At 40.2% G+C, this 17,826-nt stretch overlaps 1 protein-coding gene across 4 annotated transcripts in view; it reads right to left on the bottom strand.

Moving 5' to 3' along the window:
• mypn (myopalladin) overlaps nucleotides 1-17,826 on the bottom strand; it is a 301,418-nt gene that overhangs the window by 260,095 nt on the left and 23,497 nt on the right. For 2 of the 4 annotated variants that reach the window (XM_069900832.1, XM_069900829.1), the window contains exon 2: nucleotides 2,047-2,994. In XM_069900832.1, the coding sequence (XP_069756933.1) occupies nucleotides 2,047-2,993 (947 nt within the window). In that variant the 5' untranslated portion in view covers nucleotide 2,994. Of the gene's footprint in view, nucleotides 1-2,046; nucleotides 2,995-3,610; nucleotides 3,767-13,885; nucleotides 14,072-17,826 lie in introns of those variants that run through there. The other 2 variants (XM_069900830.1, XM_069900831.1) reach the window with 2 other exon arrangements.

Below are 17,826 nucleotides of genomic sequence, written 5' to 3'. Positions count from 1 at the left end.
CCACCCCAGAGCATTCTAGAAGCATGATTGCATTCAAATCAGATATCAATATCTAATGGTAATGAAGGCATACATGTGTTTGCCTTCATTAGACAAGAGCAGGGAGGTCTTGTGTCAACTTTATAAAACACTGGAGACACGAGACTGCAGAAGCTAAAAATCAAAAGCAATAAACAAACAGCTAGAGCAGTGGTCCTCAACCTTTTTCTTTCCTCTCACACACGACCATAAGTAATCCCGATGCTGTCTGTGCTCTGTGATTATTAAGAGATTGCTTAAGGTGAAAAAAAAAGTTTGAAACCCACAGTTTTAATTGACTCGTTATGTGTACGGTTTCATAACTCCTAAGGAAATGGGCCAATGACATTTTTTCTCAAGCAAAATATTTCAGTAACAAAAGGACTAGAGCAGTGATTCTCAACCTTCCTTTCCCAATCACATCCCACCTTAAGCAATCCTTTACTAATCACAGAGCACTGATGGCATAGGGATTACTTAAAGTGGGATGTGAGTGGAAAGAAAAAGGTTGAGAACCACTGTCCTTGAGAAACTCAAAGATATGGGCAGTTCCTGTAGAAACATCTGAAAATGTTCTTCGTGAAACAAGATGTGCCCTTATGTGTGCACCTATGCACCATTTAAACTAGGGTTGTTTTTCTGGTTGAATGAGAGATATTGTAGTTAGGAGGACTTAAGGTAGGTCCTCGTTTGATCTTCTATTATCTATTCTAAATCTATCCTGTTTAGAATAGTTGTGATGAACTGTAATATAAAATAGGAAAGGATTTCTAATCAGCCTACGGTAAGCTCTAAATCTTAGGTCACTGATTACGTGGAGGCCCTGAAGTAAGACCAAACAAAACCCGACAACAAGAGAGAAAATCAATGGTGGGAGTGGACAATTTGTCTGGAATTACAGGTTTGGTCACTATTGGTCAGACAAGGAATAATTTAACACAGCTTACTTCCTGGATGCCAATTTTTACTTGATTCCAAAAGGAAGGGAAAACACTTATGTGCAATCAAATGTCTGAATAATATCAATGATACATTTATAGACATAATGATATTCAATGAAGAAAGGTACAAAATGAAATACCATGAAAACAGTTGTGCTTAGCTGGGACACTCAGCTAGAAGCAACAACACAGCTCAATGCAAGGGCACTCTAAACAAACAAGTTGCTCGGGTGAGTGGGAGTGAGCTTCACATCAAGGCAGTATGGAGCGTAGCATCGAGCATCCCTGGCAAAAACCTGTCATTGAATAACAGGAGGAAATTCTCCACCAGAAGGATATTTGTAGATTTTCAAGGTAAATTATCCAGAAAAAATGCCCACTGTTATTGCTCAGGGAAATGCTCTAGGTCAATGACCTTCATTTGTTTCATCAATAAAATTCTACCCACCATTAATTTTGAAATTGAAATGTTTACTGATAATTCAATATGGTTTAACGTCACCTACAAACCCTCAGAAAGCAAGCAATCCCTACCAGCTTGTAGCAAGCCCTTGACAACATTAACCTGTGGCCTGATCATTGGCAAGTTACATCTGCACCACACAAGTGCCAGGCAATGACCATCTTCCATCTGCCTTTGATAGTCAATACATGACCATTACCAAGTCCCAAAGCACTGGGGAGAAATGCAACTGGGCCAGCCACATAAATGAGCAGGCTGAGTTTTCGACAGCAGGTAGCTTTCTGTTTGAAAGTGGGCAAACTCAGTCAATTTCCCATCATAAATATTTGTCTCTCGCCCCACCAATACATTCACCCATGTCATCCACATCACCCCTCATTACAAATATAATTTACTCGATCAAATATGCTATTTTGCAAAATCCATGATGTAGGTTCAAATATAAATAGGACAGTCTCTTTTCACACAGCTTGCCCTAGCCTCTCCAGTTGCAACCCAGGCTGCAATTAAGCTCAAGATGCAAGTTTCCATACATTTAATTTTATGTCAAGTTATTCACAATGGAATATTTTGACAAGTAAAGCTGTAAGCTTAAAGAACAAAGTAAAAATATAGGACAGTTACCTCACTTCTGGTTTTGGTAATCCTGTCACAACGCATTCAAGCTGGACTCTGCTTCCTTCTGTTGCTTCTCTGCTCTTCAGTCGCTGACTGAATCGTGGTGGATCTCCTTTGGTATCTTCTTTAGGTAAAGGCCTTGATTGAGCTTCACTGTTTTCAGCTTCTGTTGTTATTTTTTTAATAGATCCGGATGGAACTGGAGCCTGTTCTACTTCTGGGGATTCTTCTTTTGGTGTGCTTTCATTGTACACCTGTGTAGAAAATGGAACATGCACCCTCTCCCTCTCATCAACAGACCAGCTTGAATGTTGAGTTTGTGGACGAGGCTTGGCTTGTGCCCTACTTCGAGCACTTTTACAGGTTCTAGGTTTAATTCGTTTTGAACTGTTTGTTTTAAAGAGCGAAGATAACTCCTCAATGAAATCTGCAGCTTTACTCAAGTAATCTTTTTTAGACTCTGTTTCACTGCAGTAAGGAGTATTCTTTGGCTGCTTTCTTAATTCTTTGCAATTCTCTTTCGAATTGCTGGCGCTTCTGATTAAGTTCTCCTGCTGATAAGATAGGTTATTTGATTTCTCTGGGAGACTTGAGGAGTTTGTAGATTCTAAAACTTTTTTGTTCCCAGATGGTTTCTGGATGTTGGGGCAATTTAAATTGGTCTGCTTTTCTTCTTTATTCACTTCATGTGAACAAAGGCCAATCGCTTGCTGAGCCAAGTTAACACTTTTGTCCAATTCTTCCTGGTTCAAAAATGCAGACAGGTCAGGAGATTCATCCTGGCCGTCCATATCCTGGGAAACCCCAGATTTACTGCTGTAATGAAAATGCTGTGAGAGACCTTCTAAACGGCTTTTTTCACCGTGCTCTTGTTGTATTCGGACTTCAGCTAAATAGCTCTCCCTCAGAAGCTGAGTTATGGATGTGGAGGCTTCGCAGTTATCTTCTTGCATTCTATCACGAATAAGAAAAACTCACGTTATAATTTCAGTTTCTGTCTTAATAAATGAATGCTGCTAAGTGAAGCAAAACCCCTTTAAATTTGTACTGTCATTATAACAGATTGTGTGGCATGTTATCATTAGGCATGTTCCAATCATTCTTTGTGTCTTTTTAATGGTGCATTCACAGACTTATCTTGAGGTGAGGTGAGATCTAATTAAGCATTCTTGAAGCAGTGAAAGTGAAACCAACACACTTCTTCCCCTTGTTGCCTTTCTCCCAGGTCTGTCTCCCTTTTCCTTTCACAGAACAAAATTAATTCTCATCTCTCCTTTCATCATATCAAATTAACACCTTTTGTTGGTCTTTATTCCTCCCCCAGCCAGTCTTCAGTCTCTTTATTCTTATGCCTTCCTGTTCTTTGCTTATTCCTTGAAGAAGGGCTCAAATCAACACACACACACACACACACACACACACACACACACACACACACACACACACACACACACACATGTGTGTGTGTGTGTGTGTTTGTGTATATTTATATTTTTATATATATATATGATATACTATATATATTTTTATATATTCTTATATATAATGCACATATATAATATATCTTTACCTCTAATGGATGCTGCGAGAGTGGCTGAGTTCCTCTAGCATCTCTGTGTATTTTTACTTCAATCACAAGATCTGCAGACTTTTGTTTTCACTACCGCACCGATACAGCAGGTTGCAAGTGACAATGTGAATGCAGTCTTTTGCACTCTGCAGAAGGCTAAGAATCAGGTGGATAAATAACTTTTGTTAATGAATGTAATAGAAATGTTTTAACAGCAAGCTATCAAATTTTAGAATCATGGTGAATTAAACTCAACTATCCGAGTATCTGAAACATAATTTCTTGTCATCTGTGTTAATGTTATAGAGCAGGATTCCAACTCTCCCATATAGAAGGCAACAGACTCCCATTGGTGATCTTTGAGTGACATTATTATGACTAATTCAAGTAATCACATCTGAAATGGTGAATCAGAGATAAAAATCCTCATAAGGGCTTCAGCTGCATGCTGAAACTGAGGCAAACTTGGTGAGCCTGTGCAGCAGCTCCTTGCCCACTAGAAAGCTATTTCCAGGGAATTTGCTACAACTGGAAAACTTCTGCTCACTCGTACTTGGTATCTTAAGACATGTAGAACATCTATTATTTTTTAAAATTCATCTGGGAGGGGGCAGTCTCTTTGTGGAGCTTCGGAATAACTAATCCTATTGCAGAGCCTCTTCTGAGCTCCCTTCTTGAAGGCCATTGAGAAGGACTTACAGGAAATATAAAAGGCTTAAGAATTGGGATAGCACTTAAGATAGTCAAGTTCTTCCCAGTGATTTATAAATAGGTTAAAATATTATACATCACCATGTCTCTTAATCTGACAGTGCTATGAAGATGGGTAGTTGGCCCTCAGTTTTAGTCTTCTAAGTACTCTTTGTTGTCCTGAGCTGCAATGATACCAAGTGACTACCTTTTCTAAAGGACAATGTGGATTTTTGTGGAGCTTCTTTTTGTGAAGTCGATTCTAAAAAGGGGTAGAAGCAAAAGGGAATCTGATTGAAGAAATGAACCAAGAAGAGAGTGCTAAACCAGGCTCAAAATTGCAATGGGATCTAGATCTGACAATTCTCTAAACACACAGTATCCAGGATTTACTTAGTGCTGGCCAGGAAGAACGTCCATATTTGCCTTGATCTCCTACCAAGATCACCAAACGTCAGAAAGGTAGGGGCCTTTCCATGACTCAGGATGATTCAATTTCTCATTGCACTAATCCGGAAGGCACATGCAACTTTAATTTAAGAAGCATATTCAAGTTTCAAATCAGGCTGCAGCTGACAAGTTAAAATCTATGCTTTCAGGAGATATTTGCATCTTGCTTCAAATATACAAAGTAACACCCCCCCCCCCCACAACCCAGAGCAAATCATTTTGAACTGATGGCCTTCCTAGTGTCGTTTGATATCTAGTGGGTTAAGAAGACCAGGAATGATTTTCTAGATGCAATGGCATTCTCCCACCCTAGGTTCCTTCATTACACTTATCACTGTTGGTTTCAACCCCACAATTCTTTCTTATTCACTTACATAACACAAGAAAGGAGGGCATCGGGACAATTGGGTCCATGTCCACTCCCATCAATCTCATTCCCCATCTCTTTACTTCAACTTAAAACCTATCAACTTAATAACCCCTCTGATTATACCCTTCTGTTTCCACCGATCTGTTTCGACCCACCTGATTCAAGACCTCTGTTTCGACACCTGTTCCCACCCCTCTGTTTCCACCCCTCTGTTTCCACCCTTCTGTTTCCACCCCCTGTGTTTAGAAGCCTCTGGTTATAACCCCTCTGTTTCCATCCCTCTTTGACCACTCTGTTTCAAACCATCTGTTTCATGACCTCTGTTTCTAACCATCTGTTTCCACCCCTCTGTTTATAACCATAACCATATAACCATATAACCACTTACAGCACAGAACAGGCCAGTTCAGCCCTACTAGTCCATGCCGTAACAAATTCCCACCCTCCTAGTCCCACTGACCAGCACCCGGTCCATACCCCTCCAGTCCTCTCCTCTCCATGTAACTATCCAGTCTTTCCTTAAATGTAACTAATGATCCCGCCTCGACCACGTCTGCCGGAAGCTCATTCCACATCCCTACCACCTTTTGCGTAAAGAAATTTCCCCTCATGTTCCCTTTATAATTTTACCCCTTCAGTCTTAAACCATGTCCTCTAGTATGAATCTCCCCCACTCTTAATTGAAAAAGCCTATCCACATTTACTCTGTCTGTCCCTTTTAAAATCTTAAACACCTCTATCAAATCCCCCCTCAATTTTCTACGCTCTAGAGAAAAAAAGCCCTAATCTGCACAACCTTTCCCTGTAACTCAAACCTTGAAATCCTGTCAACATTCTTGTGAACCTTCTCTGTACTTTCTCTATTTTGTTTATATCCTTCCTATAATTTGGTGACCAAAACTGTACACAGTACTCCAAATTTGGCCTCACCAATGCCTTGTACAATTTCATCATAACCTCCCTACACTTGAATTCAATACTCCGATTTATGAAGGCCAACATTCCAAATGCCTTCTTCACCCCACCATCTACCTGAGTATCAGCCTTGAGGGTACTATTTACCATCACTCCTAAATCCCTTTGTTGCTCTGCACATCTCAATAGCCTACCATTTAATGTATATGACCTATTTAGATTTGCCTTTCCAAAATGTAACACCTCACTCTTATCTGTATTAAATTCCATCAGCCATTTCTCAGCCCACACCTCCAGCCTTCCTAAATCACCTTTTAATCTATGGTAATCTTCCTCACTGTCCACAACACCACCAATCTTTGTATCATCCGTAAACTTGCTTATCCAATTCTCCACCCCTACTTCCAGATCATTAATATATCATTAATTTAGTTCCACCTGCTTTGATCCCTCTGTTTAAACCCCTCTGTTTCGAGCACTCTGTTTTGACACACCTGATTTGAGACCTCTGTTTTGACCCATCTGTTTGCACCTCTGTTTCGACCCCTGTTTCCACCCCTCTTTTTAGACCTTTCTTTTTCCACCCATCTTTCAACCCCTCTGTTTAGTCCCCTCTGCTTCCACCTATGGCTATCGATGTTATTTTTGATTCTTTACCCTTTTACCAATGCTGAGTGGTAGTTTACATCAGCCAATTCAACCATCATCATGGACATGAGAATGTGTGAGGAAATCAAAGCACCTTGGGGAGACTCACAGCATCACAGGGAGAACAGGTAAACGCCGCATAACAGCACATGAGGTCGGGATCAAAACTGCATCCACAAAGCTGTGAGTCAGCAGGAATTCTTGAATAGAGGTTCTCGATAAGTAAAATTATGTTATCTGTTAACTGTGTACTGTGATTAGCTGGATGCCACCAGGCGTATAAATATATCAAGGTTTTTGGATCATTAGGATCTCTTCTGGGGAAAGTCGGGCCTGTACAAAAGGGATGGATTCCACTTGAACTGGAGGGTGACCAATATCCTGGCAAGCAGATTTGCTAGAGCTGTGGGGGAGGGTTTAAACTAGTTTGGCAGGGGGGTGGGGAGCAGAGTTTGCGAACAGTGTCGAGGGTGCATGGCCACCTAGTTAAGAATGATAAAGATAACAAAGGAAGGATGGAGGTTAAGGTAAAAGGTAGAATAGAGAATATATATAAGGGCCATTCTCTGAAATGCATGTACTTTAATGCAAGAAGCATAGTGAACAAGGTAGATGAACTTAGAGCATGGATTGGCACTTGGAATCATGATGTTGTGGCAATTAGTGAGACCTGGTTACAGGAGGGTCAGGACTGGCAACTAAATATCCAGAATATAAATGTTTTAGATGTGATCGAACAGGGGGTTAAGGAGGACATTACTGCCGTGAGGTGGCAGGATGGTTTGGAGGGATCATCCAGTGAGGCTGTTTGGGTGGAACTGAGGGGTGGAGGAGGCATGAGGGAACTAATGGGAGTGTATTATAGACCACCAAATTGGCCAAGAAAATTGGAAGAACAAATTTGTAAGGAGATAGCATATATGTGTAATAAACATAAGGTAGTGATCATGGGAGATGTTAACTTCCCTCACATTGATTGGGATACCCATACAGTAAGAGGGCTGGATGAGCTAGAGTTTGTCAAGTGTGTGCAAGATAGTTTTCTTAATCAATACGTAGAGGAACCGACTCGGGATGGTATAATACTGGATCTCCTGTTAGGAAATGAGATAGGTCAGATGTCTGAGGTTAATGTTGGAGAACAAATTGGGTCTAGTGATCACAACTCTATTAATTTTAGGTTAGTTTTAGGGAAGAGCAAAGAAGGGCCTAAAGTTGAGGTTCTGGATTGGAGAAAAGCAAATTTCGAAGGAATAAGAATGGATTTGGAGAGTATTGAGTGGGACATGATTTTTTTCAGGAAAGGATGTAAATGAAAAATGGAGAATATTCAAAGAAGAAATTTTGAGTACAGAGTAGATATGTCCCAGTGAGGATCAAAGGAAAGGCTGAAAGTCATAGGGAGCCTTGGTTTTCGAGGAATATTAGAAATTTGGTTAGGAGAAAGAGGGAGGTGTACAAGAGGTATAAACAGCAGGGTGATGAGAAATTGAAAGAGGACTACAAGGAGTGTAGAAAAAATCTTAAGAAAGAAATGAGAAAGGCCAAAAAGAGGCACGAAGAGGCTTTGGCAGGCAGAGTAAGAATAAATCGAAAGGGTTTCTATAGGGACATTAAAAGTAAAAGATTAGTGAGGGATAGAATTGGATCCTTTGTAGATAGGGAGAGTAGGCTATGTGAAAAGTCAGAGGAGATGGGAGAAATTTTAAATGATTTCTTTTCCTTCGTATTCACTAGGGAAAAAAAATATTGTACCAGCTGAAATAAAGAAAAATAGTGGGGAGGTAGTGATGGCAGTGTTAAAAAAGATAAAGGTGGACAAATCTCCGGGTCCAGACAATGTATTCCCAAGGACACTCAGGGAGACTAGTGTACAGATAGTGGGGCCATTAACAGAGATATTTAGGATGTCACTGGTCATGGGGGTAGTGCCAGAGGATTGGAGGGTGGCTCATGTTGTTCTGCTGTTTAAGAAAGGGTCCAAATTTAAACCTGGAAATTATAGACCTGTGAGTCTGACGTCTGTGGTGGGTAAGTTGATGGAAAGTGTTCTGAGGGATGGCATTTACAAATATTTGGAAGAACAGGGATTGATAGGTAGTAGTCAGCATGGTTTTGTCAGGGGTACATCATGCTTAACAAACCTTATAGAGTTTTTCGAGGGGGTTACAAAAAAGATTGATGAAGGGAAGGCTGTGGATGATGTCTATTTAGACTTTAGTAAAGCTTTTGACAAAGTTCCCCACAGGAGGTTAGGAAAAAAGGTGGAGGCATTAGGTATAAATAAGGAGGTAGTGAAATGGATTCAGCAATGGTTGGATGGGAGGTGTCAGAGAGTACTGGTAGAAAATTGTTTGTCAAATTGGAGGCCGGTGACTAGTGGAATTCCTCAGGGATCGGTCCTGGGTCCACTATTGTTTATTATATATATTAACGATCTGGAAGAAGGGATGGCGAATTGGATAAGTAAGTTTGCAGATGATACAAAGATTGGTGGTATTGTGGACAGTGAGGAAGATTACCGTAGCTTAAAAAGAGATATAGGAAAGCTAGAGGAGTGGGCTGAGAAATGGCTGATAGAATTTAATACGGATAAGTGTGAAGTGTTGCATTTTGGAAAGGCAAATCTAAATAGGTCATATACATTGAATGGTACACAATTGAGGAGTGCAGAGCAACAAAGTGATTTAGGAGTTATGGTAAATAGAGTGGTGAAGAAGGCATTTGGAATGTTGGCCTTCATAAATCGGAGTATTGAATTCAAAAGTTGGGATGTTATGATGAAATTGTACAAAGCATTGGTGAGGCCAAATTTGGAGTACTGTGTGCAGTTTTGGTCACCAAATTATAGGAAGGATATAAACAAAATAGAGAGAGTGCAGAGAAGGTTCACGAGAATGTTGACAGGATGTCAGGGTTTGAGTTACAGGGAAAGGTTGAGCAGCTTGGGGCTTTTTTCTCTGGAGCATAGAAGATTGAGGGGGGATTTGATGGAGGTGTTCAAGATTTTAAAAGGGACAGAAAGAGTCAACGTGGATAGGCTTTTTCAATTAAGAGTTGGGGATATTAAAACCAGAGGCCATGGTTTGAGATTGCAGGGGGAAAATTATAAGGGGAACATGAGAGGAAATTTCTTCACACAAAGGGTGGTTGGGATGTGGAATAAGCTTCCAGCAGAGATGGTTGAAGCAAGGACATTATTTACATTTAAGGAAAGACTGGATAATTACATGGAGGGGAGAGGATTGGAGGGGTATGGACCAGGTGCTGGTCAGTGGGACTAGGAGGGTGGGGATTTGTTCCGGCATGGACTAGTAGGGCCAAACTGGCCTGTTCTATATTGTATATGGTTATTAAAAAAAGCCAAGGCTGCAAACTGATGATGCTGTACAACTTCATTGCCATTTTAAGATTCAACTAGCTCACTAACAGCCTCAAATCTCGCTGGTAAAAGGTGACTTGGAGTTAAACCGGAGGGTGGGGTCTCAGGAAGTGAAATGATAAGACCGGAAAAGAAAACAAAGGACTTCCCTCCTCACCCAGTAGAAACTTGAGACAGAAAGTAAACAGACACCATCCCATGAGGTTTGAGTTGAGGTCTATGTAGTTGCCCAGATCTCCATCGTTATTCATTTTTAATCTTCAGAAAAAATAGATTTTAACGTCATTTTTTTTTGGTATTGATTTTAACTTTGTTCATTGCATCTAAATAGCTTTGCTTCATACGCCTGAGATTGTCTGATCTTGGAAACCAAGCAGGCTCAGGACGGTCAGTACTTGGAGGGGAGAGCACCCAGGAACACCTGGTGCTGTAGGTTTGTGTGAGGGGCACTGGACAAAGTGCTGACTCTCTGATTGCCTTACGGTGGACAAAAATTAAAGAATTTCATGTCTTTATCTTTGGCTTGGCTTCACGGACGAAGATTTATGGAGGGGTAATGTCCACGTCAGCTGCAGGCTCGTTTGTGGCTGACAGGTCCGATGCGGGACAGGCAGACACGGTTGCAGCGGTTGCAAGGGAAAATTGGTGGGTTGGGGTTGGGTGTTGGGTTTTTCCACCTTTGTCTTTTGTCAGTGAGGTGGGCTCTGAGAATTTCATATATGTTACATTCTAAATGTAGCATTACGTGACAACTCTGATTTCCATAAATTTCAGTTTTTTGGTCAGTTACTTTCATTTTTCATAAAAGTAATGAATTTATTCAGTAAGCAATTTTAATTTTAAAATGAATTGTAAACCCTAGTTGATCTACAGTCATTCACTTTTTAAATGGGCAACACAGTGGTGCAGATACTAGAGTCTCCTCCTCACCAGAGACCCAATCTGACTCACCACTACAAATTGCCCCTGGTGTGTTGGCATGCAGTGGAAATTGCGATGCGTTAAGGGAAAATCGGGAGAATAAAACACAAGACCAATGCAGAATTAGTGTGAATGGGTAGTCAAGGGCTCAAGTGTACTTGATGGGCAGAGAGGCCTGTTTCCTTGCTTTATGTCCCTATGACTCTAAATTATTAGAAATATACACTATCACAAACTGTAACCTTATCTGTAACCTTATGTCCCTGTAAATCAATTGCTCTAGTGTTGTAATCAACCAGAAGATCAATCTGCTTTGATGAGGAAGAGCGGCACAAGGCATAGTTAAAAATCAGGAGCTCATCTGGTGAAACAGCAACATAGCTCAGCTTGCATGTTAGCTAAGATACCATGCAAAATATCGACCAAAGCAATCCCACAACCAAATGGTCAGATCAAAATTCTGCAGGCCTCGGCAGTTGCGAATGGTGGTGGACAATTAAATAGCCAATGGAGGTAGGTGGCTCCAAGAACAACTCCATCCTCACCAAAAGGAACATCGAGTGCTAAACAAAAGAATCAAGCATTCCCAACCAAATTCAGCTAAGTGTGTCATATAGATACTCCTCCTTGGCTTCCTTGTTACTGTGGAAGATTCTCCTCCTGATATTAGGAAATGGTTGACGGCTATGGACGTCTATCCTATAATGTAAAACCTGGCCAGGTGTGTCAATATCACAAAAATCAGGTAAATCTAATCTAGCTAATTACCACCAAACCAGTAAATTTTCAATTATCCACATAGCATTAGAATATATCATCAAGTAGCATTTATTCTCCACTAACTTGTTCATTGATACCCAGTTTGGATTGTACCCAGGTTGACTCAATTCTATCGAAATATGGACCAGGGAATAGCAGATTTGAGGTGAGAATGACTATCTTTAATATCAAGGCAGCATTTGACAAATGTGTCGTCAAGGTACACTGGCAAAAATTAAGTCAAAGAGCATTAAGGGGAAAATGCCTCAATTTTTGGAATTGTATTTTGCATAACTGAAGGTAGTTAACCTTATTGTGAGTCGAGTGGCTCAGCCCCAGAACATGGCTGCAAGAATTCATGACGTCAGTGTCCTAGATCTATCCATCTTTATCTGCTTCAATGATTTTCCTTTTAATTGGTGTTGATGATTGCACAATGTTCAATTCCATTCACAACTGCTCGATAAATGAAGCAATTCATGCTGGCATGAAGCAAGACTCAAACAACATTCAGGCATGGGCTGATAAGTGCCAAGCTATGTCCACAAAAGTGTGGCCAATAACCATCTTTAATAAGACAAAGGCCATCTCCTCTCGATATTCAAATACATTACCTGAACTGAGTCCTCCACCAACAATATTATAAAAGAGTGGAGGTTATCATTTACTAGGGACACAACAAGCCTGGCCACAAAATACTGTGGCTCAAAAGTAGGTCAGAGGCTGAGAATGTTGGCACAAGTAAATTGCCTCTTAATACCCCGAAGACTTTCCACCATCCAAAAAGCACCATGCAGAAGCACAATCACATATTCTCCACTTGTTTGGATGTTTTCAGTTCCAACAGCACCCAAGAAGCTCAACCTCATCCAGGAAAAAGCAGCACACATGTCTGGCCCATCAATCATTCAAGGTAATTGTTCTTTCCACCAATAGCACATACTGGCTAGGCACAAAATGCACTGCCTTGACTCTGCTGGACTACTCTAATATCACCTCCCAAACCAACAACATCCACCTCCAGATTCCCCTCCAAATTTCTTATCATTCTAACTTTGAACTATATCTAAATCTTCATTCCTTAAGACTGCAGGAGTTAGAGAATATGGCTCACTACCATCTTCCCAAAGCCAATTCGAAACAGGCAATAACTTTTGGCTTTGCCCACAATGCCAACATTGCACAAATTATATACGTGGATAATGAAATCTTTGTTTCTGAATTCTATTAGCTTCTGTTTACTGATTACTTCAGTATCTATCCATGCTTTCAAACTGGTAGACTCTCACCTTCTACTATATACCTCCTATTTGATGCATCACCACATGAACTCCATTTTTAATGCTATTCTTTAGCTAACTTCAAAAACAAACAATTTGGAGATTTAAATTGTCAAACTAAAAATTGTTATATATAGGCAGGGTATAGGTGAGGCTTTTTTCAACATGACTGAAACTGAACATTGCGTATAGATTTATAGAAATGCAGACTGAGGACATAAGATATGTAGTTAGACTCTCAATTAATGTTACTAGTGTACAGAACTCATTGGGCTGGCCACATGTCACTGACACTCAAATCCCAGAGAAGCACAGAGGAAACATTGCCCTTCCAACAGAGCTCTTTCTGCAGCTGTTGTGTATGTAAATTCTGTGAGCAAATACCCTGAGCACTCATCTAAATATAGTCTGTGATCATTTTACTACACAAAAATCAAAGCAGTATCTGATTCATCTTGAAAATTTAAAGTAGTGATTTTAAAAAACTACATTGTAATAACACTAAATTTTTGAAATGGCCTTCACCATCTATTTGGAAATTTGATCTTTTTATAATAGCCATGATGTCACTGATATCTAAGGCATGTGTGACAGAACACAAAACAGCAAGAGTTTTACTCGCTCAACAAGATAAAAATATACCTCCGAACAAGTCCAGAGCTTAAGCCCCAATTAAATCCAATGGCAAAGTTTAAATAAGATTTCAACACAGGAAGCTAACACTTGAGTCTGTTAAGCAGACTGTGGCCTGGAAAATGTAATTCGTCATGTGAGTTATAATTCAAAGAACAATTTACTTTCAGTTCTATATTATAAATCATTTAAGACATTGATTCTGCATTAAATTAATGAAACAATACCTTCTGACTGGCCCAGTGGATGGTATGATGTGAAAATCTAGCAGTGGATGTTACCCTGTTGAAGTTGGAGATGAAAGGTGGGCAGTCCTGCAATCCTGCAGGCCCCTAGGACAAGAGAGACTAACAGTCCGGAGGTTGGTACAGAGTTAACCTTGACGTTGATGAGATAGTGGGGAGAAGCACTGGGTAACCTGTCACCACTGTACCAGTTACATTTGTCAGCATACTGAGTCGAAAGATATTTTAGGGAGGCCTAACCACGTGTCTGGCAAATGCTACACCTCATTGGATAGGATGGTGTGAGTAAAGTATAGCAGCACCTAAGACACCGATTACATAGTTGAACCCCTAATATTTTAGACATTCCAGAAATCTTGACTGATCTGTACTGATTCCCCCCAGGGGAGTGGGAATGTGTTATTTAATGGCTGATTTCATCCCTGCAAGATCTAAAAATTAATCAGAACATTCCTTTCAGAATGAAAATATAGGTAAAATACTGAAGCGTGCTTCATTACATTCCCCAATGACTGTAGCATGGGTTGCTACTAAAAATAAGAACTACATGTAAGGTGTTTTAATGGCAAATAGTTGAATGCTGATTTAGTCGTAATCAGAACTGGGCCCCTCAGCCCACCATGTACCTATTCAGACCCCACCTATAATAATCTAATTTGCTCCCATAACCTTCGGCATCTAAGCAATGTATGTGCTCATCTAGGTTCTTCTTAAAGGTGGTCAAAGTCTATGCATCTACCAGCTACTCAGCCAATGTGTACCAACTTCCGATTGCCCTCTGAGTGAAGGAAGTTCTTCCTCACACCACCATCACCCCTTATCCTAAACTTCTGCCTTCTAGTTTGATGCAGGGAAAATAGTCCTACTTCCTATCCCATCAAAACTTGGCGTACCTCTGATTACTTCACTCCAAGAAATACCCAGCCTATCCATAACTTCACCAAGACAACATCCTTCGCACCTGTCAAATGTAATTTCATCCTTCTTATAGAGTGATCAGAACTGTACACCGTACTTCAGCTGGGGCCTAATTGATGTTCACTAAAGTTGGATCCTAACCTCACTGCTCTTATATGTTATGCCCCAGCTAATGACGGAAGGTAAGTGTCCCTTCTTTATCATCTTACCCACCTGTCAGCCACCTTCTGGGATCTTTGGACTGGTACACTGAGATCACTTCATTTATCAGTAATTCCTTGAGCCCTTCCATTGATATGCTTATCCTCTCAACTTAACGGGATTAAATTCCATATGCCACTGCTCAATCAATTTACTAATATCATCCAGCAAATCTCAGCACCATCAACACCTCCTAACATTTGCAAACTTGCTAATTGTGTCTCCCACAATCATATCCAAATCATTAATATTTAAAACATTGTAAGGGTGAGAGCCTTCTTTTACCAAGCTAATGTTGAATCCAATTTGACAACTTACCATGGACCCCATGGACCTTTTAGACCAGTTTCCCATTGCCTTCATCAATGTATTTTGTAATTTCTTCAAGATGTCAACCCTGCCCCCCAAACAAACTTTGCCAAGTATTAATTTTATCCAGAATTTTTTTTCCAAATATTTCCAAATCATTGATATCAGACTCACTGGTCTATGATTACCTGGCTAATTTTTGCTGTGCTTCCTGACTGTAGATATCACATTTTCATTCCACAAGTCACTTGGCAGCTCTTCTGTCACCAGAGAAAATTTGAAGGTTTCAGGTAGAGCTCCCGCAATGTCTTCCTATGCCTTTCATACAAAACTGACAAGACAACTTACTGGGATCTGATTATTTATCTACACTGAAATAGACAAGTCATCTAACGTCTCTCTTTTTTGATGGTAGTTTTTTTTTCCAGTATTTCACTATCCCTCTCCCTGAATTCTCCAACTAAAATATCCTTCTCCTTAGTAAATACAGATGAGATGTATTAATTTAAGATCTCACCTATGTATTTAAGATCTCACCTATCTCACCTATGTTGGTCCAAATGGATCATATTGTTTCCTAGTTACCCCCTTGTCCTTGCTTTGGAACTTTCCTTACATGGATAGATTGATTTTTGAAAAATAAGGATATTAAATGGTTGCATAAGTGGAGCTGTCTAGAACTAGGTCAGCCATTTTCTCAAATTGAATGCAGAGCAGGCTCGACAGGCCAGGCCAGATGCTCTACTCCTTTTTCTTATGTTCTTCTGTTCAGTGGCACCTTCATAACCTTTTCAGGTAGAGATAGGAACAAGGAGCAAGAAAGGCTAAGCTAAATTTATTTCAGTCCAAGTAATCTGTCCAAGGTCAGGCAGATGAACTCAGGAGTTGAGATGACAGAAACATGGTGAGGATGAGCAGAACTGGCAGCTCAATATTCCAAGGTACAGATGTTCCAGGTGTGATGGAGGTCGAGGTAAGAGTGAAAATGGTGTGCAATATTGATTAGGGAGAACATCGTGGCAGTATAGAGAGGATATTCCTGGGGGAAATGTCTGGTCAGTTGAAATGGGTAGATCTTAGAAATTAGAAAGGGGATTGTACTTCAGGCACCCAATAGTCCTTTAAAATTAGAACACAATGTGTTGAGATGGCAGTTAGGTGCATGAATAATAGGATTTTAATTTTAATTTTAATTTTAATTTTAGGTTTACCTTCCCTAACATTGACTAGAACTGCCATAGTGCTAAGGGATCAGATCAGGCAGGATTTGTTAAGAGCATCCAGGAACGTGTTTTTTTTCAAGCAATATATTGTATGGTTCTGCAAAAGAGGGAGCAACATTCACCTTCCTCTCAGGAAATGGGACTGGGCAAGTTTCTGATTAGTCAGTGGGGAAGAACTTTGGAAACAATAACCATGATTTGATTTGTTTTAAAATAATTACAGTAAAAGGTCAGACTGGTGCAGTAGGCATGAACTTGCAAGGCATATTGGGAAAGGATGTCGGAAGATAAAGCAAGTGGACGCTTTTAAAAGTGAGAAAGGATCAACGAGTTCCCATTTGAGTGATGGACTGGGCTGGCAGAATTAGCTGACCCTGGTTTATGGAGCGTTGGTCAAAAATAAAAGAAGCAGGAATATGTCAGGAATAGGCAAATTGAATCAAGTGCATGCATGAGGAGAGAAAGGGATGGAGTATAATGAAGTAGGAATTCAAGAAAGAAAAAGGGGAGATGTCAATGTACAAAGTAAAAGAGTATCTTAAAAGACTGTGCATATTTAGAGCAAAAGGTGAACTAGGGAGTGATTAGGTTAATTTAAGGAATAAGTGTGTGGTCACCTTTGTGTGAAGGACCAGAAATGGGTAAGATCTAAAGAGAATACTTTTCCAAAGTGAAATTCTTGGAAGCTAGCAAGTTTGGGTAAGGAACAATGTCCTGAAATGTTATGGAAGAGGTGTTTGCTGTCTTGAAGCACAAATAGGTGCACAAATCCGCAGGGGATAACCAGGTGTATTCAAGGAAGGAATTGCAAAGGCTCTGGTAGTTTTTGTATCTTTCATAGCTATGAGTGAGATACCAGAAGACTGAGGGTAGCTTATGTTGTGTCTTTATTAACTATTAGCCTGAGGAGGCTTAAGCCTAGAGCCCAGAAGGAAAGTGGGGGGGTGGGGGGGTGGAGGCCAGAGAAAAAAAATTGAGAGTACACAAGAGTAATTTGGATGATATTTCAGTTCTTTTACATGTGTATTTTCACTTCGTGCCGCAGCCACGAGATTGTGTTTACCATAATGATGTCATTATGTCATGAATTGGCATTAACATGTGAGTTTACTGGTTAAAGACAGGGAGCGAGGCCTGTTGGGACATGAATTCCAGGAGTATGAAATCTATAAAATATGATGGTAAACAGAAACGTTACTTTAGTAAGTCCATGTTACCGCTCCCTTACAAATGGTGAGAAAATCAGGAGAATTGGCTGTGCTATTCTCCAAG

Source organism: Narcine bancroftii, chromosome 10, assembly GCF_036971445.1.
Source record: "Narcine bancroftii isolate sNarBan1 chromosome 10, sNarBan1.hap1, whole genome shotgun sequence".
Classification (NCBI taxonomy): domain Eukaryota; kingdom Metazoa; phylum Chordata; class Chondrichthyes; order Torpediniformes; family Narcinidae; genus Narcine; species Narcine bancroftii.
This window is presented reverse-complemented; position numbering and strand designations above follow the sequence as displayed.